Genomic DNA, 20,972 nt, shown 5'->3' with positions numbered 1-20,972 from the left:
GGTGGTATCTGCCTTTTCATCTCAACGAGGCCATCGTCCTCCTTTTACGGACACTTCACCGATTGGACGTTGTTCGGGCCTTGCAATTTTTACTTGGCGATCACCCGCCCTTGTCGGCGCTCAGACTCTTGTGGTTCTAGGAGGTCCTCGCAACGGTTTGACGACCTCCAGGGTGGCTTTCGCCCGCTTCATCAGAATGGTTATTGCTGAGGTTACCGCGCCAAGGGCAGGGTTCCGCCTTCGTTGTCGCCGTTCATTCCACCAGAGCGGTCGGTGTCTCCTGGGCTGGAGACATTGGGCTTCGGCCGCGCAATTGTGCAAGGCGGCCACTGGTCTTCCTTGCACGCCTTACCAAGTTCTACAGGGTGCATACTCGGCGTTCGGCGGATGCTGCCTTGGGCTGCCTGGTTTTTGCAGGCGGCGGTTCCTTGATGCCTTCGGGTGCTTCGCCTTGGAACTGTTGTTCCCCCCCCCCCTCTTGGACTGCTCTCGAACGTCCCAAGGTCTCCTGCGTCCCCCAAGGAAAATGGGTGAGAAAGCGAGATTTTTGTATAACTTACCAGTAAAATCTTTCTCGCTCTTCCTTGGGAGACACCCATTCATTGTTTTTTCGACACGGTTTCCGGACTTGGTTTACCCCGTTGAGTAGTTGGCTTGTTGGTTCCACTTGTTGGACATTGGCTTTTCTCACTACTTGGACACGCAACTGGCAGTCTCTCTCTCCAGGCTTAGGGTATAGCTGCTGGAGGAGGAGCTTAGCAGTTTTCACTTAGTGTCACGCCTCCTAGGGAGCTGAGCTATACCCAAGGTCTCCTGTGTCCCGCAAGGAGGAGCGAGAAAGAGATTTTACTGGTAAGTTATACAAAAATCTATTTTTTTTTTTTTGGGCCATTGTCTGGTGTAGGGGCTCATTTTTTGCGGGTTGAGACGACGGTTTGAATGGTACTATTTTTGGCGTACATACGACTTTTTTGATCACTTTTATTACTTTTTTTGGGAAGTAAGGTGGGCAAAATTTCAATTTCATCATAGTTTTTATTTTTTATGGCGTTCACCATGCGGGGAATGTAACATGACCGTTTTATAGATCGGGTCGTTATGGACGCGGTGATATATAACATGTGTAGGGAATTTGTTTATTTATTTTTATCCGGGATAAATTTATTTTATTTTTTTACTTTTTTTCACTTTTTTTTTAATTTTTTTTTTTACCCAGACCCACTTGGTTCTTGAAGATCCAGTGGGTCTGATGTCTGTATAATACAGTACAATACACTATATAGTGTATTGCACTGTATTTCACTCACACTTTGTCTGAACAGATCTATGCCTTTAGAACAGATCTGTTCAGCACCATGGACAGCAGGATGCCTGAGAAGGCGTCCTGTTGCCATGGGAACCTTCCCCGTCTGCCACAACTGAGCAGACGGGGAAGGGGAGGGAGGGGGGATCCCTCCCTCTGTGACCCCATCCTGTCCGGGGGCTGCAAAGGCACAGCTGCCCCCCGATGGGAGAGGGAGGGAGCTCCCTCCCTCTTCACCTCTTCCATACAGCGGTCCCTACGGACCGCGGCATGGAAGGGGTTAAAACGGCTGACATCTGCACAGATGTCAGCCGTTTGAATCAGAGTGTTAGCAATGAGCTGACACTGATTCAACCACTCGGTCATCCTGAGAATAAACGGGGGGCGGGCGGAAGATCGCGCACCCGCCCCCCACACTGCCTCCCTCTCGCACCGCTGCAAAAACCCCCGCTGCGCCCACAGGCACAAAAACACAGAGGTCTGCAGGGGGGGGGGGGGGTTTAACATCTAAATATAGGCACTTTGATGTTTCTGATCTTTGTAGCGATCTGCAATGCAGGGGGGGTCACAGGACCCCCCCTAGGCATTGTCACAGGGTGCCTGCTGAATGATTTTAACAGGCACCCAGTTCCGATCACTGCCGGCTGTGCGGAAGTGATCAAAACTACACAGGACGTACCGGTACGCCCTGGGTCCTTATGGACTCGGCAAACATGGTGTACCGGTACGTCCTAAGCCCTTAAGGGATTAAAGGGGTATTACCATCTGAGATAATGGGGGAATATCACTAGGATATCCCCTTATTTTCTCATAGGTGCAGGTCCCGCACCTACGCCGAGAACGGAGTGGGGAAGGTGGTGGCCAGAGGACCCTGGGTTTCCCCGGGTCTGGCCACCACCAAACGCTCTCCCCATAGTAGTGAATGGGAGCGCACCCCGCTTGCACGGCCACTGCTCCCATTGCTTTCTATGGGGCCAACAGAAATGGCAGAGCCAGCGCTTTGATATTTTTGGCAGTCCCATAGAAATAAATGGAAGGCTGATGCGCATGCGCAATGCGCCCTCCACAATCTGCACCTACCATTTTAGCGATATGCCCCCATTGTCTGAGATGGGGAAAACCCCTGAAACAAGGTTGATGTGACTTATTTTACACGTTAATTTGTATTACAGTTTTCCTTGCAGAGTTCTACAGGGTGGGCCATTTATATGGATACACCTTAATAACATGGGAATGGTTGGTGAAATTAACTTCCTGTTTGTGGCACATTAGTATATGTGAGGGGGGAAACTTTTCAAGATGGGTGGTGACCATGGCGGCCATTTTGAATCCAACTTTTGTTTTTTCAATAGGAAGAGGGTCATGTGACACATCAAACTTATTGGGAATTTCACAAGAAAAACAATGGTGTGCTTGGTTTTAACATAACTTTATTCTTTCATGAGTTATTTACAAGTTTCTGACCACTTATAAAATGTGTTCAATGTGCTGCCCATTGTGTTGGATTGTCAATGCAACCCTCTTCTCCCACTCTTCACACACTGATAGCAACACCGCAGGAGAAATGCTAGCACAGGCTTCCAGTATCCGTAGTTTCAGGTGCTGCATATCTCGTATTTTCACAGCATAGACGATTGCCTTCAGATGATATGTTAAAACCAAGCACACTATTGTTTTTCTTGTGAAATTCCCAATAAGTTTGATGTGTCACATGACCCTCTTCCCATTGAAAAAACAAAAGTTGGATTCAAAATGGCCGACTTCAAAATGGCCGCCATGGTCACCACCCATCTTGAAAAGTTTCCCCCGTCACATATACTAATGTGCCACAAACAGGAAGTTAATATCACCAACCATTCCCATTTTATTAAGGTGTATCCATATAAATGGCCCACCCTGTATATTAAACCTTGGGTGTTTTATTTACCTGCTTAGAGTACTTGTTTTTCTCAGTTATTCTATAGAGTTACAGATGATAGAGCGAAGCACTCTGAACTTTATTTGGTTGGGATGATCTGTTACTACGGCAAACATTACTCCACCTTCTTCTTTCAAACCAAAATACGCAAGTGGATGTACTTCGATGATGCCCATGTCAAAGAGGTAATCCAAGTACTTTAACTAACCATAACTTTGTCTCAGATTGCTTGGTGGAAGTTTCTGCGACGTTTTAGTTAGGATAAAGCCAATTATTGCACTGAGTTACCCAACCTTTCACCGAACGTTGATTGTGAAATGATACTTTTGTATTTCCCACCACTCTTGCTACAGTTCATATAGTGTACGCTCAGTGCACATAGAAGCCAATTTCTTGTGAGACCTTGTACTTGCCCGTAAGCTTACATTATGCAAAAGGCAGACAATCCCATGTTTACATGTATGCTTTGGGGTTATATTTGTCATTTTGTTGTTCTAGATTGGTCCAAAATGGAAAGACGTAGTGACAAAATGCATAAAGGGGCACTATCAGCCATTACTACTTTTGTACGCTGATCCCAGAGGTACTCCTGTATCTGTTCCAGATGTTTTGTCTCAGATGGATATACGACAATATAGCAGAACTTGCTATGATAGTGAGGACTCTGGTAATTATTTCACTTTTTCATCTTTTGCTGCCTATCCCCTTTTTTCTTTATTTATGTGTGATTTCTGCCACGACAAAAAAAAAAAAAACTCCTTCATCCCGACCTAAATGATGTAATACACATGAGGAAAAACTCCATGACCTACATTTTTCTGAGAGTAAATTGTTTGGTAAGAGGCACTTGCTATTCCTTCTCTTCTTCCAGTCGACCGTAAGTGTTAATGTGGCAGTGTTATTTGCAATTTTAGGCCAGTTCAGATCAACATTAACACATTTATGTGGCCTGCAAGAACCCGATCCTTCTGCCTCCGCCATCTACAATACTCAATAGGTGGGGTGCGTTAAGCAGACATTAATCTAAAATGTATGGCCATCTTGGGAAATAATCAATATCTGCTTTGTGTAATTATCAGTGCTTTTAGCATTCAGTCTTTTCTCTTGAACAGAAAGGATGCAGGTAATGTTGATCTTTAGATGTCCTAAACATAGGGCAATGGGTATCATAAAAGGGAAGTGCAGAATTGTAGTGGTGAATTACTAGCTTCATTTCAGTATCCTTCTTTGTTGTTTTATTCTGCATCCTTATCTAGAAGCTGCATGCATAGCATTTGACACAGTTGTGAATTCTTTGTTGTGCCTTAGGCAGGGAGCCCTCTATCTCCAGCGACACCAGGACAGACTCCTCCACGGACAGCTATCACTTCAAACATTCACATCATGAATCTGTAGTCAGCCACTTCTCCTCTGACTCCCAAGGCACTGTCATCTACAACCTGGAGAACGATGCAGCATCACAGAGCAGTAGAGATACAGGTACCACCACTCAATGGCCCTGATTTATCATTCCTACTCTCTAGGGCTTTTGCGACTTTTTGCACTCGGAAAAATCTTGCGACGTCTTGTATTTTTACACCACTCACTTCAGTTTTGCAATGTAATTATCTATGTTAATGAGTTTCACTCCGGATTTATCATTGATACTTTTTAAAAAGTTGCAAAAAAAAAAAAGTTGCCGTCTCACTCCAGTAGAAGGGTGGAGTAGGAAAACTGGAGTAGCTTTTCTACACAAATGTTTTAGGTTTTAGGATCAGATAAATTTATCATACAACATGAGACATTTGATAAATGTGGTATAAAGTACACGAACACAGACTGGAGCAAAACTGACTTCTGATATTCCCTTCATGATAATCAGGTGTCTGATTTTTAAATAAATATATTCTTTTTAAGTTGAGCCCCGCATATGCATCTAAAATAAAATGTCCATAATACAATGTTGCATAAAAATTGAATCAATGTAAAATTTGCATTTTAAATTTGAAAAAAAAAAAAAAAAAATGTTTTTAATGGATCTATAATTATATAAAACTGCTTATTTTCTTCGGAACCTGAAGGCATAATAACCTCTGTGCTCTGAGGCCATTACTTTAGTTCCATCCTTCACTCCATGTGTCTATCACCTGGTCCTGACAGCAGCAGAAGGTCCTGTTTATCTGCCTGTAGTCTGTGTCTATAATGATGGCTACCCTAGATGCAATATACCATAACTTTCAGACTTTCCAGGTTTAGACAACAGCAAATTAGAAAATAATATTTTTTTTTACTTCCGTGGTCATTTTTGCTAATTTTATTAGTCTAGAGTAGAGTTATGTTAGGATAGGTAAAGTAGAGTAGAGCAGGTTAATCGTTTTAGTCGGCTACTGTTAGCCCTAATGTTCTGACCATTGAAACAAACAGCAATGGTGCATGTATTCACATGAAAGGAGTAAATGTGTCTTCTATCATGCGTGTCTCCCATGTTGTTTGGTAGTGTCTTCAGGTATATTATGCATGTTTTTTTTCTTTAAAGTTTACCTGCATGTTGTCTCCCTTGCAGTGGTGGTGCAGTGTAATTACACCTTCAAGAGAATGGGAAAGGAAGGTTTCATTTACACTGCACCGCCACTACAAGGGGGGGCGGAGGACAGGTAAGCTTTAAAGAGGTCCAGCGCTCACACAAGCGCTGCGTTCCCTTCAACCAGCTGCCTGGGGGATGCTGAACCCCTGTCAATCTGATATTAATGACCTGTGCTGAGGATAGGTCATTAATATCCTGACACTAAGTATCTTTTACGCTCTCCTTAGCCACTACATTTTACAGAAACACACTCACAGCTCTTGAGCACATACACTATAAACACACATCTGTGCTGCATGCGCAATATATATACACACTCAACTCAGCAGCAGACACAGCTCTCCAGAACACCCACTATACGCACAGCACTGCTACATGCACAGTAGAAATATACACACAACACTACTAGATGCACACTAGATGTGCACACAACACTGTTGTTTACACAGTAGATACACACACATACCTTCTATATGCACAGTACATATACATACACAGCACTGCTACATGCTCGGTAGATCTCGGTAGTACTCGGTGAGTAGATACTCACGGAACTCTGCTGAACACACATACAGTACACAAATACATCTCTGCTGCATGCATGGCACACCTGCAGGCATCCTACACAAAATGTATTATTGTGTATTATTGTTCACAGTCAGGGTGGTCCAGCAGTGCCAGACCCCTGACTACTTCCTTAATGATCCATCAGAGCGCTCTTTGCCCGATCGATGAGAGAACTGCACACCTCTCTCTCCCTGCCCGATACCGATCTGTGTTATCAATGCAGGTAGAAGAGGGGGCTGAAGCACCATATCCAGGCCAAGTTGGGCATTGCGAGAAACAACTCTCACCATGCTGAAGGTCCTAATGCAGCAGGAAAGGAGATGAAAGCTCTGACGACCTGCAACTTGATGACCTTTGATCATGTCACCAATTGGAAGAGTCATACCAAGAAGAAAAGGACTCTACAGTGGATATTGTATTGTAAAAAAACTTGTGATGTTTATTAAAATGAAAAGTATGAAAAGCTGAGCAGATTGATATATAGTTTTGTGGGAAAAGGTTCAGTAAAACTTGTCATTTATACATTTATATCTGCAGCCCTGAAAAGTGCTATCAGTACAGGAGGGGGGTTACCAGTGACTGACAGCTATGTCTATGCACACTTATACATACAATGCTATCAATCACTGATAACTTATCCCTCCTGTACCGATAGGTATTCACAGGAAGTGAAAAAATCTAAGATATAAATATATAAATTACAGGTTTTACTGAATCTTTTCCTATGAAACCATATGTCAATCTGCTCAGCTTCTCCTGCTCTATAACATGGTGCTATCAGATTGCATTGCATATTTTTTTTTTTTTGGGTGACAGGTCCACTTTAAAGAGGTTGTAGCACTAGTAACACTTATTTCCCGTCCACAGAGAATAAATGTTTGTTCCCTGGGAGTACAGTGCTGCACACCAAAGTCCCATAGAAGTGAATGGACCAGTGAACGTAGCTCCACTGCATTCTGATGGAGCAGTTCCATGACACTTGGAACCCGCAGTCTGAACGCCAGGACGCCCAGTGTTGAAACACTTACCCCCTATCTAAAGTATAGAGAATAAGTGTTATTAGCGGCATAACCCCTTCAATAAACATCATGCGTTACAGTGTACAATACAATATCCACTGTAGAGTCCTTTTCTTCTTCCTGGTGTGACTCTTCCCACTGGTGACATCATCAAGATGCAGTTGGTCGGAGCTTTCATCTCCTTTCATGCTGCCTGGGGATCCTCAGCTTGGTGAGAGCTGTGTTTCTCGCAATCCTCTGCTTGACGTGGACATGGTGCTTTAGCAGTCAGGGGTGTCTGACACAGCTGGACTACCTTGACTGTGTAGTATAAAACACAGATTTTTTTTTTCCTTGCTAAAGTGTCTCATAATCTAAAAAATATGGTATGTCAATTGCAGTTTTATGTCCAAATATTATCCAGAATGTATTAAATATTGAAGGTGGAATTTTCCTTAAAGGGGTTTACTGATGTTTTACCTGGAACAGATGTAAATATTCCTCTTTCTCCTTTGATGTAATCAATAGAACCATTGTATTGCGTGCAAACCAATTCAGAGCTCAGCTGTTAATATCATCATGAGTCTCACATTTGTGGGAATTTATGCCTCAGTTACTCTGAAGAAAGCCAACGTGTGATAACACATTAGGTATTTCGCGGTTTCCATGATATACAGCACATTTTTATAACTAGGTTGTAGGTTTCTGTGCAGGTATCCTCATCTTCTAGGGTTTTATGGTGTACTTTCTTGTATACAGGACACCTGACAGATAGTGAGTGTAGTCAGAGACATTTTTCAAGGAAGGGACCCATAACTGACCGAAAACGAAGTTCCAGTCGGCCTCGGAGAAAAGGAGATGAGTCCCAATCTTCAGGTTATCACAGTGAAGGTCTGACCTGCACTTTTACTAGTGGTCCTGCTTGATATCACTTTTTCCTTCTTTTTTTTTTTTTTATTAGTTTTGATTCCTGTTTTAATATGTGGCTTTTTCTTTAACTACTTGTTCATTGTATTAGGTGAAACATTAAAGGAGAAGCAAGCTCCAAGAGCAGGTCTGAAGCTTTCCAGCAGTTCCAGTAGGTTAAGAGACTTTAAGACAACTGTTAGCAATATGATTCACAGTAGACCATCACAAACGACACAGAGCATACATCATGTTGGAAGTGCAGTGGATCAGGCAGAGATCAAGCCACCATCAAACTTAGTAATAAGACCCAGTGACTGGGAAATTGAAAACGGCAGCAATGAGATGAAATCTGGGTTATCTGGCAGGTATCGGCCTACTTGGCGCCCGACACGTGAGCCATTAAATGTTGATAGTATCTTCAGAAATGAGAAGAGGAAAAACACAGGATACAGTCCACTCAGTCCCTTCTCAGAAGACTCTGGTAAGGGGATGTTCCTTTGCCCATTTGCTCGTCTTTTGTTCCTCTCTTCTCCTTTTTTTAGGAATGCATCTGTGTTAATAGATTATTGATGAGGATGGAGAGGGTCTGTCCGCTGAGACCCCAGTGATCATAATTGGGAGTTTCAATGGAACTGTTGTTGAGCATGCACCTTGTCACTCCATTCCACCTCCGTTACTTTTACAGAAACAGCCGGACACGGCTGCTTGATCAGTGCCATTTGTATGGAGTAGCAGGGTGCATGCTTTATTTGATGTTTTATTCAGTATCCTAACCACAGTCTTGCTCCTGGGGTGAATGTGGGCTTGGGGTTCCCCCGTTCTTGAAATTGGTAGGGGTTCCAGCATTAAAGGGAACCTGTCATCAACTTTGTGATGCCCATACTAACAACAGGATAAAGTATAGACAGGTGAGTTGATTTCAGCGGTCTGTCATTTAAAATTTAAAAGTAAGTGGTTGCCGAGAACCAACATCACAATCATTGCAGACTCTGGGCCTGTAAAAGAGTCACGGCCACCTGAGAAGAGTCCTGGTTATTCATAAATTCCTGCTCTCCCTGTCGACCTGCTGATGACTGACAGGCTTCTACCTAGTTTTCTCCCTTTCTCTCTAGGAGAGAACTGCCAACCATCAGCAGGTGGTGGAGAGCAGGAGATTATGAATAACCAGGACTCTTCTCAGGTAGATTTGACTCTTTTCAAGGCCTGGGCTGCAATGATTATGATGCTGGTTCTCAGCCACCACTTCCTTTTAGCTCATGAGAGACACACCGCTGAAATCAGCATTTCTGTCACTACTTTATACTGCCCTCAGTGAGGTCAGCATAAAGTTGATGACTGGTTCCCTTTAAATACCTCTGAACATCTATATTTGGATCAGTTAAGTTATTCCAATGGAGGCAAGTTGTCTATAGTGAACACACATTGCTCAAGTAATACATAAACCATGTTTTATATATCGGGTAGGGGGTGGGTTGATTTTAAAATGTTAACCTTTTTGGTTTTATCTAGGTATTACCAAGCGCCTTATACAGGGTGGGCCATTTATATGGATACACCTTAATAAAATGGGAATGGTTGGTGATATTAACTTCCTGTTTGTGGCACATTAGTATATGTGAGGGGGGAAACTTTTCAAGATGGGTTGTGACCATGGCGGCCATTTTGAATACAACTTTAGTTTTTTCAATAGGAAGAGGGTCATGTGACACATCAAACTTATTGGGAATTTCACAAGAAAAACAGTGGTGTGCTTGGTTTTAACGTAACTTTATTCTTTCATGAGTTATTTACAAGTTTCTGACCACTTATAAAATGTGTTCAATGTGCTGCCCATTGTGTTGGATTGTCAATGCAACCCTCTTCTCCCACTCTTCACACACTGATAGCAACACCGCAGGAGAAATGCTAGCACAGGCTTCCAGTATCCGTAGTTTCAGGTGCTGCACATCTCGTATCATCTGAAGGCAATCATCTATGCTGTGAAGACACGAGATGTGCAGCACCTGCAACTACGGATACTGGAAGCCTGTGCTAGCATTTCTCCTGCGGTTTTGCTATCAGTGTGTGAAGAGTGGGAGAAGAGGGTTGCATTGACAATCCAACACAATGGGCAGCACATTTAACACATTTTATAAGTGGTTAGAAACTTGTAAATAACTCATGAAAGAATAAAGTTACGTTAAAACCAAGCACACCATTGTTTTTCTTGTGAAATTCCCAATATGTTTGATGTGTCACATGACCCTCTTCCTATTAAAAAAACAAAAGTTGGATTCAAAATGGCCAACTTCAAAATGGCCGCCATGTTCACCATCCATCTTGAAAAGTTTCCCCCCCTCACATATACTAATGTGCCACAAACAGGAAGTTAATATCACCAACCATTCCCATTTTATTAAGGTGTATCCATATAAATGGCCCACCCTGTAGTTTTTACCCTGTTGGTACTTCGAGTAACTGTTATAAGTTGTGGCTATATATTCTGAATCATGATATAGAGTTACATCATATGCACTTGCATGTGTTGGGATAGAGTTGGCTTCTTAAAGGGGTTGTTGGACGTTATTTTCTTTTTTAACAGGCTCAGAATATGTTAAAAAAATTAGTCACTTCACCGATTTCATGTCTCTCCTCTTCTGACACTTCTTGAGTCCTCCACCAGTCTCTTCCTTGCCCCTCTCGTCACATAGAAAACTACCACTGAGCCAGCCCCTTTGACATGTAGGAATTGACTGCACGAGCCAATCCCTTATTGAGGTGGGTCACCGCGGTGGACATGATTGACTGAGTGTTTTGTTTATTGCGTGTCGAGAGGAAGCAAGAAGAGACCAGTGGAGGGACCCAGCAAGCATCAGATTGAGAGTGGCAGCATTGTTAAGGGGAGTATGACTTTTTCATTTTTTTTAAACTTCTCCTGTCTTTGTGTAACCGAATGGTCAGACAACGCCATTAAAAGGGAACCTGTCACTACAATTCTGGACTGTTATCTGCAGCAATACATGTACTACTGCAGATGAGTCCAGATGACCATTTTTATTTTCCTACTGGCCCCAGTTGTAGCACTCAAAGCTGTGCTGAAAAACACAGTGCACACTGCTGTGCCATGCCACCACAATAGAGAGGACTCTTGTGCGCATGTACAGCAGTCCTAAAACTGTATTTCATAACAGCTTTAACCCTTAGACCAGTGGAAGGGGGGCATTAGGAAAATAAAAAAAATAACTATCTGCATTACCTATCTGCAGTGTTAATGCATATAGTAGTCCGAGATCATGAGTCCCATTTAACAACTTCCTTACTGCCGTACTATATACAGCAGAAGTAGGGTCTTTTAAATATGGAGCACGCTCAGGATCTGAGTGGGCGCCATAGCCACCCAGAGCTAATGTCTTTGGTGATAAAGTCGGTCGCAGGCATTTAACCCCCTCAGATGCGATGGTCAATTGTGACAGCATTTGAGAGGCTTTTCTCTAAAGGATCTGAGGCTACCACAGTAATAGTTCTTATGGAGCCCTGCCTGGGACTTGGCTTCATAACAACATAGCAAATCTCCCAATTGCAATGGTTATTCATTGCAGGCTATGGTAGAAGTGATCTAATGCTTGCATGTTAAAATCCCCTAAGGGGACTTTAAAAAAAAATATATATAATAATTTAAAATGTTAAATATTTTTTTTTAAATCATCACCTTCCAATTTTAAAAGTAGTATTATAGAAAAAAATACTTTGCATTGCCGCTTCCCAAAACACTTTTTACGATTAAAATAGAAATTTATTTATCCCATACAGTAAATGCTGTAACAGAGAAAAAAACTAAAAGAAATCGAAAAAAAAAACAAGAGCAGATCGGGAACATAAAGTGGCCCTGGGAAAAAAAAACTAAAAGTGGCTGCAAGTTGTAGAGCCTGAACTGACAGAAGGCTGGGCAACTTAAGTAGATGGGGCCAGCAATATCGCAGTATAGCACCAAATACCACAGTGCAGCATAATATACTGCCCTATGACCATCAGGATAGTGATATAGTTGAATTGAAGTGCATCTGGTGCTCCTAGACTTAATTAATGCTGTGAGCCTCAGATCATTATGTACCAGGCCAGTGTATGTGAGGAGGGCATAGGTGGCCCCTTGGGCATGGGCCTACTGGGAAATTTCCCTGTAGTGTATATGGCCAATCCATCCCTGAATAAAAAGTGATCTAAAAGTCACACATATATACATACCCCAAATGGTGTCAATTAAGGCCTCATGCACACGGCCGTGTTCCGCGGCCGAGAGCGGTCCGTGGTAAGCCGGCCGGGATTCCTTCTGACAGCAGGAGCGCACGGCGTCATTGGTTGCTATGACGCCGTGCGCTTCATGCCGCCGCTGCTGTACAGTGATACACTTGTATTAAAATACAAGAGAAACGATAAAAATGTGGCATCGCTGTAATCGTATTGACCTGCAGAATGGATCGAACATATTTTTACCGCGTATGTGTCAGAATTGTAGATATTTTTTTCAATTCCACCGCATCTGTAATTTTTTTTTCCAATTTTAAATGGTGCCATATGCAATATTAAATGGTGCCATTGGAAAGAACAGGTTATCCCATAAAAAAAACAATACCTCATATGAATATGTGTGCAAATATATATTTTTTTAAGTTGTAGCTCTGGGAAGGCAAACAATAAAAAATCACTAAATCAGTCTACAGTGAAGTGGTTAAAAAGAACCTGTCGCCATGAAATGCAGTGCAATCTGCAGACAGTAGAATCTGAACAGTAGAATTGTGAGAAAAGATTCAACAAAAAATTTACTTTAGGTTTAAACCTCTGCTCTTTCTGAGATCAGTTGCCAGTGGGCCACTTTATCAGTGGTTGACCTCATTCCCTGTATAATACGTGCATACACGTAGGTAGCTGTCACTTGTAGGTGGCCTCCTTGAGCAACTGAGCTCACAAAGACCAGAGAGATATTTGGAGAAACTTTTCCCACAAAACCATGTATCAATCTGCTTAGCTTCTCCTGCTCTATAATATAACATTCTGCTTGCAGATTGCACCGCTGGTCATGGTGACAAGTTCTCTTTAAAAGGGTGTCCAAATGTGACGGCTGCGGAACAATACAAAGTCATGTATTTTTGACAGCCATCACTATGAGCGCTGGGGAACAGTACAAAGTTGTGTGTGTTTGTGTGGAGCATGCAGAACGGTTTATCCTATTGTAAATTGGCCAACCTCTTTAGATAACAGTATTACTCAATGCAGGTTTTTTTTTTGTTTTTTTTTTGCTATGGAAATCTTGATAATGCTGGGATCCGTCTGTCCTGGATTCTAAGAAAGGCCAATGTTGGCTGCCTAATGATGGCAAATACTGTTATGTCATTGTGTCCCTAAATAGCCATATATTCATGTTCGTCAGCATGCATTAAACTACATAGAGTGAAATGTGATGAGAAAATCAACTTTTATTCCCTTTAAAAGCCAAGGAATTCACTGTCAATGATCGGAGGGAAAACGCCAATACTGATGCAAAGGAAAAACCTCCATGTGTGAAATATAGGAGCTGGGGTGTCGGACGTGGTGCTCCTCCTCACCTTGGGGATCAGCAGCAGCCTCGTCTTATCCAGAGGATGGAGTCCGGCTATGAAAGTAGTGAACGGAACAGTAATAGTCCCATCAGCATGGACTTGCCTTTATCGGAGAATTGTAGTGCTTTTCGGTAAATACCTTTTTATAATTATTAAGCATACAGGAAATGCATTAAAACCACATCCAGTCAAAATATACCATGCAATTATAATACACAAATACAGTTTGAACTATGTAGATTAGCAAAGGGAACCCTGTCCATAGGAGCTTACTGGTTTGTTTAAAAAAATACCTCTTATGAATAAGCCATCAACTCCCTGTGAGACTGTTTGCCCGGACACTTAGCAGAAATGCATCGTGGTTTTGTGATGCTTGTATAGGTACAAGTGCACTCGTGTATGGGCACTCTTTAAAATGTTATACCTCATTGTTTTTCATTGTGTTCAGTGTTTCTAAACAGTTACAGGTTTAGGTGAAGAAAGAGGCATTTTTCTTCAACAAAGTATATTACATTGTTCATATGCTATTGATTAGGAAAAATACAGAGGCATGCTATGTCATTGTTATAATATCTAATATGTTTACTTTGACACTGGACACTGCAGAACCTTGATGTAAGGTTTTTTGACTGCCAATAATATAACTCGCTCTTCTTTTAAAAAAATTTTTTAATGTCATTTTATTTTTACCAACCCTCATATTAAGACAGATTTTTATTAAATATAGTATACTATTAGGTCTAGAATATTACTCATTTAATAGTAGTAGGCCTTATAATAGGACAGCTCTTTTACTAGGAGATATTTCTTAATTGAATAGTCACTGAGATGATATTTTGAAAAAAAATAAATATTACTGTACTAAATGTATAGAGCACCCTCTTGGTGCCTGTGTATTACAGTAAATTATCACCCTATCATATGTTTTAACTGTTTTATTCTGATTATTTTAAGGGAATATCACTCAAGGAAAAGTCCCGGTACAGCTCCAGCTCCTACCTGGCGAAACATTCCAAAGTCTCAGAGTAGCAGTGCATTAGATATGGCAGACTCTGCCTCAAGTGTCTGGGTCAAGGTCCATCCCTCTCATGTTGGTAAGATATTCTTTACTGGTATCTTTTCATAAACGGGCCTCACAGTCTGCCTTCTTTGTATGAAATCTGACTGAAAAAATTGTGGCATGCATCATTAGATTCCCTGTTATAGACATATACTTCTAGTAGAGAATAACTCAGTAATAGGACTTAATACAGAGAACCATACAGTGGCTCAGTTGGAAATGTTTTCATGGTACGATGCTGGTAATCTTTGGAAGACCTATAAAACTCACTCTTTTCATAATCCCGGTTTAATATAACAGAACATAATTTTTCTTGGCGTAGTCCTGTGGCTGTTCAGCACTTTTCTGTGTTATAATTCTAGCAACAGAGAGTCCAGGACCCATGAAGAGTGAATTGGATGAACTTCAGGAAGAAGTTGCAAGAAGAGCACGGGAGCAGGAGTTGCGCTGGAAGCGAGAAAAAGAGATTGAGGCAGCCATGGGATTCAACCCACGACCTCGACGGTTTTTAGATTTGGATGAGTTACAAAACCAGGGTAACTTATTTCTTGTTTCCATATTATATGCACATCCTAAAGCATGCAAGATGTTTTTAGGAAAAAATTCTGGTCCTGAATTGTCATGAAATATTTTATTTTTCCTCTACTGTCCCTAAGTTCCTACAGTACAGACCAAAAGTTTGGACACACCTTCTCATTCAAAGAGTTTTCTTTATTTTCATGACTATGAAAATTGTAGATTCACACTGAAGGCATCAAAACTATGAATTAACACATGTGGAATTATATACATAACAAACAAGTGTGAAACAACTGAAAAAATGTCATATTCTAGGTTCTTCAAAGTAGCCACCTTTTGCTTTGATTACTGCTTTGCACACTCTTGGCATTCTCTTGATGAGCTTCAAGAGGTAGTCCCCTGAAATGGTTTTCACTTCACAGGTGTGCCCTGTCAGGATTAATAAGTGGGATTTCTTGCCTTATAAATGGGGTTGGGACCATCAGTGGTGTTGAGGAGAAGTCAGGTGGATAGACAGCTGATAGTCCTACTGAATAGACTGTTAGAATTTGTATTATGGCAAGAAAAATGCAGCTAAGTAAAGAAAAATGAGTGGCCATCATTACTTTAAGAAATGAAGGTCAGTCAGCCGAAAAATTGGGCAAACTTTGAAAGTAAGGGCTATTTGACCATGAAGGAAAGTGATGGGGTGCTGCGCCAGATGACCTGGCCTCCACAGTCACCGGACCTAAACCCAATCGAGATGATTTGGGGTGAGCTGGACCGCAGAGTGAAGGCAAAAGGGCCAACAAGTGCTAAGCATCTCTGGGAACTCCTTCAAGACTGTTGGAAGACCATTTCAGGGGACTACCTCTTGAAGCTCATCAAGAGAATGCCAAGAGTTGGCAAAGCAGTAATCAAAGCAAAAGGTGGCTACTTTGAAGAACCTAGAATATGACATATTTTCTGTTTCACACTTGTTTGTTATGTATATAATTCCACATGTGTTAATTCATAGTTTTGATGCCTTCATAGTCATGAAAATAAAGAAATCTCTTTGAATGATAAGGTGTGTCCAAACTTTTGGTCTGTACTGTAGCTGGTATCATACTGATCAGTGATGGTCAGTTCGCAGTGTTCGCCAGCGAACACATCCGGGCTGCCATCTTTAGTAAGGTAGACTCACCCGTCCGGCGATGCACAGGTAAGCCCTTACCTGTGCCGGGAGCCGGTCTGAAATCAAATGCAGTCACCGGGAGAAGGCAGTTCCGAGAACAGCAGCCGGGGGCCTTCATGTGATCTAGATCATGTGTCTAGAATTTTGAAGATTGTGATTGTATATTTGATGAATTAGTGGGATCACCTACACTAGTTGGTTTAAGACTGATGTCCTTTTTTTTTTTATTATGTGCATCAGTCTATTCTCAGTATTTGCTAGTCCATACTGTATCTGTGCTTCAGAACACTCACATGTTGCATAGTTTCAGTGCACCTCATCTGAAATTGTAATGACTGGTCCTCTAGTAGTTTTACAAAGTTAAGTAAATTGTGTTTTAAACACCACAGTTAAAGGTGTTCTCCAAGATTAGACTAGATCTAGCCAAGTGGGCCAAATGACATTAAAAAACAAGACTCATTACTTACCTGATAAATTCCCCTGTGTTCCTGACAGTTTTTGTGTATTTGGCTGCAGTGTTGACAACATGATCGCTGCAGCTGGTTACTGGTGGTGCACTGCTGAGGCCAGTGGTTGGATGCAATAGTCTACTGTTGTTAATGGAACATCATTGCTGTACCCAAGTAAACAAAGCCTGGTGAGGAAGACTGAAGTGACGGCGATGGAAAGTAGTGGGATTTAAAAGAGAAGTCATGGGTCATTTTATTAATTTAATTATTATATTATTTTTTTTTTTAGGTCATTTTTATCTCTGTGGCTAGATCCCCAGGCAACCATTTTAAAGGAGTTTTCCGGGATTTCAATTTTTCAATATTGATGATCTATCCTCAAGACATCAATATCAGATGGGCGGGGGTACGACACCCCGCACACCTGCCGATCAGCTGTTTGAAGAGAAGGCTATGCTCCATGCGAGAGCTGCCTTCCTTTCATTGTTTACCTGCTTACCGACCTTATTATTGCAGTGGCTAGCAGGTGTATTACAAGCCGTCCTATTCACTTCAGTGGGACGGCTCGTTCGTATACACTTGAATCTAAGAATAGGTCATCAATATTAAAATCCTGGAAAACCCCTGGAGAGCCCTAATCGATTCTCATTTTACAATTTCCAACTCCTCTTCTCAATGTCCTTCTTTATTAAAGGGGTTTTCTGGGAATTAAGAAGATGAAAATACTTAAATATTACTTTATTATAAATATATTCCCAATTACCTTTCATTAGTTATAATGGCTCATTTTATCTAGGGAGCGATCATCAGTGCAAATAAAATGGCCGCCATCCTATTAGTAAAACCTGTCCTAATCGCACAGGAGGACAAATTACTTCAGGACACTCGGCTAACGAGCTGCCTCATCCTCCTCTCCTATTTGTCCTGGATTATGACCTGAATACAGCTGATAAGATCTTCAGCTGAATCTCTGTAGAAATGGAGTTCATGAGGAGACATGAAGTACGGAGAGGACAGACTGAGGTAATGCAGGGCTGTGGTAATGGAGACTGCATGCAAGTGCTGCTGCTCATTGTCCACATCTCCTCTCTGTACTCCATATCTCCTCATGAACTCCATTCCTTCAGAGATTCAGCTGAAGATCATAATCCCTGCCAAGTAGAGCTAAGAGGAGGATGATGTAGCTCTTTACCTCAGTGCTGTGATGTAACTTGTCCTGCTGTGTGTTTAGGACAGGTTTTGTGTGTAGTAATAGGACGGTGGCTTTTTTATTTTCCCTGATTGCTTCCTAGATAAAAAGAGCCATTATAACTAATGAAAGGTATTTGGGAATATATTTACAGTAAAGTAATATGTAAGTATTTTCATTTTCTTAATTCCCGGAGAACCCCTTTTAAGGTAGTTTTAAAATGTCACAAAGACATATAGTTTACTCCAGTTTTCTTACAGTTTTGCTTAGTAAATCTGCACCTGTGTGTTGAATAGATTTATAAACTGTTACTATAAAAAACGTATGCCAGAGATAACCCATGAGACCATTATTATGGGGTTGTGCATCATTTTGTGAAATACCTGTGTACTGTAGTTGTCACAAAAGATGCCAAATTGAACAGAGAACTTCGCATGTGTTCAACATACCATAAAATGATTTACAAAAAAAAGTAATTATGGTACATGACAATATATTTCAGCTTCAAGGTTGACTTAAAGAGAACCAGTTCAAGAAAGAAAATTGACATTAACTGGGGAGCAAACAGAGCACTTAACTGGTGCCTTCTTTCAGCGGCAAATCTCCCAGTTTCTGGGCTTTTCTTCTGCCATCCAAGTTGCTTCTCAGACTACCTGATGCACACTGTGCATTTGGTAGTCCAAGACACTTCCTGTTTGTCCAGCCCTGCTCTTGGATTGGCCAGCACCACTCACATGATCTTTTCTGGCCACTCCAAGGATAGCAGGAAGTATCTAAGTGCACAGTGTGCATCAGGTAGTCTTGAGAAGCCGTGCAACCATCTTCAATGACAGAAGAGGAGTCTGAGAATTCGCAGATCTGCAGCTAAAAAGATCAAAAGGATGGCACCAGGTAAGTGTTCTGTTTATTCTGCCATCTAATGTGAATTTATTTCTTGAACCGTAGGGTGGCTTTAAATGTTTGGCTTTCTAGGCTACGTTCACGATAATTTTTTTGTTTTGTTTGTTTTTTAGAACATTAACACCACAGTGATGAATGTCAGTGCTATTTGGCAGGCATTTTATTCTATTGTGACTGGCACAAGCTTCTCTGAAAACATTGCTTTTACTTAGATGTAGTTGCTATGCGGTAGTTGGGTGACTTTTAGATGCTCCCTTGTGACCATAGAAACTGTATAAAGGAACTGATTGAAGATGTAGATTTTGATGTAAGCCCTATAAGAAGCAATTAAGAATTGGACAATTTATATGTGGCTATTACAGGGAGGAGTGACAGCTTTGATCGATCCATTCAGGATGCAGACTCTGTCTTTGAGCAATCTCTGAGGCTGGAGCAGAAGGGAGATTACACTACAGCTTTGGCCTTGTGTAATGAAGCTTTTTGTAAGTAACTCATAACCAATGCTTTACTCCGCTTTATTTTAACATGGCATGCGTAACATTTTGTGGCTCAGCTATTGGCTGTGGAAGGTGACCTCTGTCTCTCTATTTCAACAGAATCTTACAAACTGCTGTTAACTCAGATTAAAAAAAAATACTTCATCGCTTTATTTCAGCTTCTGTTGCTTGCCAACATTACTACAAAAGAGACTTTGCAGTGTGGAAACAGTGCTCTTGGCCTCAATTATATTTTATGTGACAAGTATAACAAAACATCTTTCATCTGAGTGAAGCTTGAATCAGAATAGATGCTTTACTTTTCTTTCCACTTGAAGGTCATGCATTGTTCAGCTTTTTGGCCAAATTCATCACAGTGATATTCATTTGTAACATTGTAGAAGGCTAGAACATATAGAAACCATATTCTTTCCCAAATATGTATGTTTATTTAATGGGGAATAAGCCACAGGGAAACTCTTCTCCCTTGGAAAACCGTATGCCTCATCACTCTTCCCCACTAGCTTCAGTTAGGAGGCCTCCATACACATAGGTTAGCTCAGCCAACAATTCTCTTGTTCATATGGCCAGCTATAGAGAAGATGATTGGTTTTTTCAAACCCTGTTCCAAAGGAACTCGTAAGACTTCCTGCTCCTGAAAAAAAAAAAGCATAGTTTCATATACAGTAGGTGCCAGTGAGCCCTTAAAATGTGTTTAGAATTCTAGTGAAAAACTCGTAGTACCTGGTGACCTATTTTTTTTTTTGTAATTACTGCAGGAAATGCAACATCACATTTCCTGTCATGAGTGACACACAAAAACGTATTTTATTATGTCCTTGAGATATATTAATTTTGTAGGACATATATTTTTTTTGGTGTTTTTAAGTTTATTTTATGTGACTGTCCCATCATTAGATGGTGGACCAATAAATTCTCTGCTCCATCTATGGAGGCCTAGATAAGGCAAGATATCAATATGCTACACGTCATGCATTTCCCATGTCACCCTCTAGTCTGCAGGGTATTGTCACGAATAAAGGGGAGGGGAGGGACACAGAACTAGGCCTCAAGGCTAGGGAGAGGGGAAAGGTCACCTCCTAGTAAACCCCTAAACCTAGCCCTGACTCCTGTCAGTGTGTATAGACCCCGAAGGTGGGAAAATACATACGCCGGAACTTAGACCCTAGGACCCCTGAAATGCCCTCGAGGTAGTGAAAGGGAATGAGACTACTGGTTCCTTCCCAGGTGAATGAACCAGCGTCTCCCTGAGGCCTAGTAACAACAAGCACAGGGGAGCAACCAATACCACTTAAAGGGAACCTGTCACCTGGATTTTGGGTATAGAGCTGAGGACATGGGCTGCTAGATCGCCGCTAGCACGAACGCATT

At 41.5% G+C, this 20,972-nt stretch overlaps 1 protein-coding gene across 7 annotated transcripts in view; it reads left to right on the top strand.

Annotated features, from left to right (window-relative positions):
* Positions 1-20,972, top strand: part of USP54 (ubiquitin specific peptidase 54) — a 154,870-nt gene that overhangs the window by 110,932 nt on the left and 22,966 nt on the right. For 4 of the 7 annotated variants that reach the window (XM_040437940.1, XM_040437943.1, XM_040437946.1 and 1 more), the window contains exons 9-17: positions 3,257-3,406; positions 3,720-3,888; positions 4,530-4,700; positions 8,109-8,240; positions 8,368-8,739; positions 13,725-13,962; positions 14,786-14,925; positions 15,254-15,427; positions 19,467-19,586. In XM_040437940.1, coding sequence (XP_040293874.1) covers positions 3,257-3,406; positions 3,720-3,888; positions 4,530-4,700; positions 8,109-8,240; positions 8,368-8,739; positions 13,725-13,962; positions 14,786-14,925; positions 15,254-15,427; positions 19,467-19,586 — 1,666 coding nt within the window. The remainder of the gene's footprint in view (positions 1-3,256; positions 3,407-3,719; positions 3,889-4,529; positions 4,701-8,108; positions 8,241-8,367; positions 8,740-13,724; positions 13,963-14,785; positions 14,926-15,253; positions 15,428-19,466; positions 19,587-20,972) is intronic. The other 3 variants (XM_040437944.1, XM_040437947.1, XM_040437945.1) reach the window with 2 other exon arrangements.

This window comes from Bufo bufo, chromosome 6, assembly GCF_905171765.1.
Source record: "Bufo bufo chromosome 6, aBufBuf1.1, whole genome shotgun sequence".
Lineage (NCBI taxonomy): Eukaryota > Metazoa > Chordata > Amphibia > Anura > Bufonidae > Bufo > Bufo bufo.
This window is presented reverse-complemented; position numbering and strand designations above follow the sequence as displayed.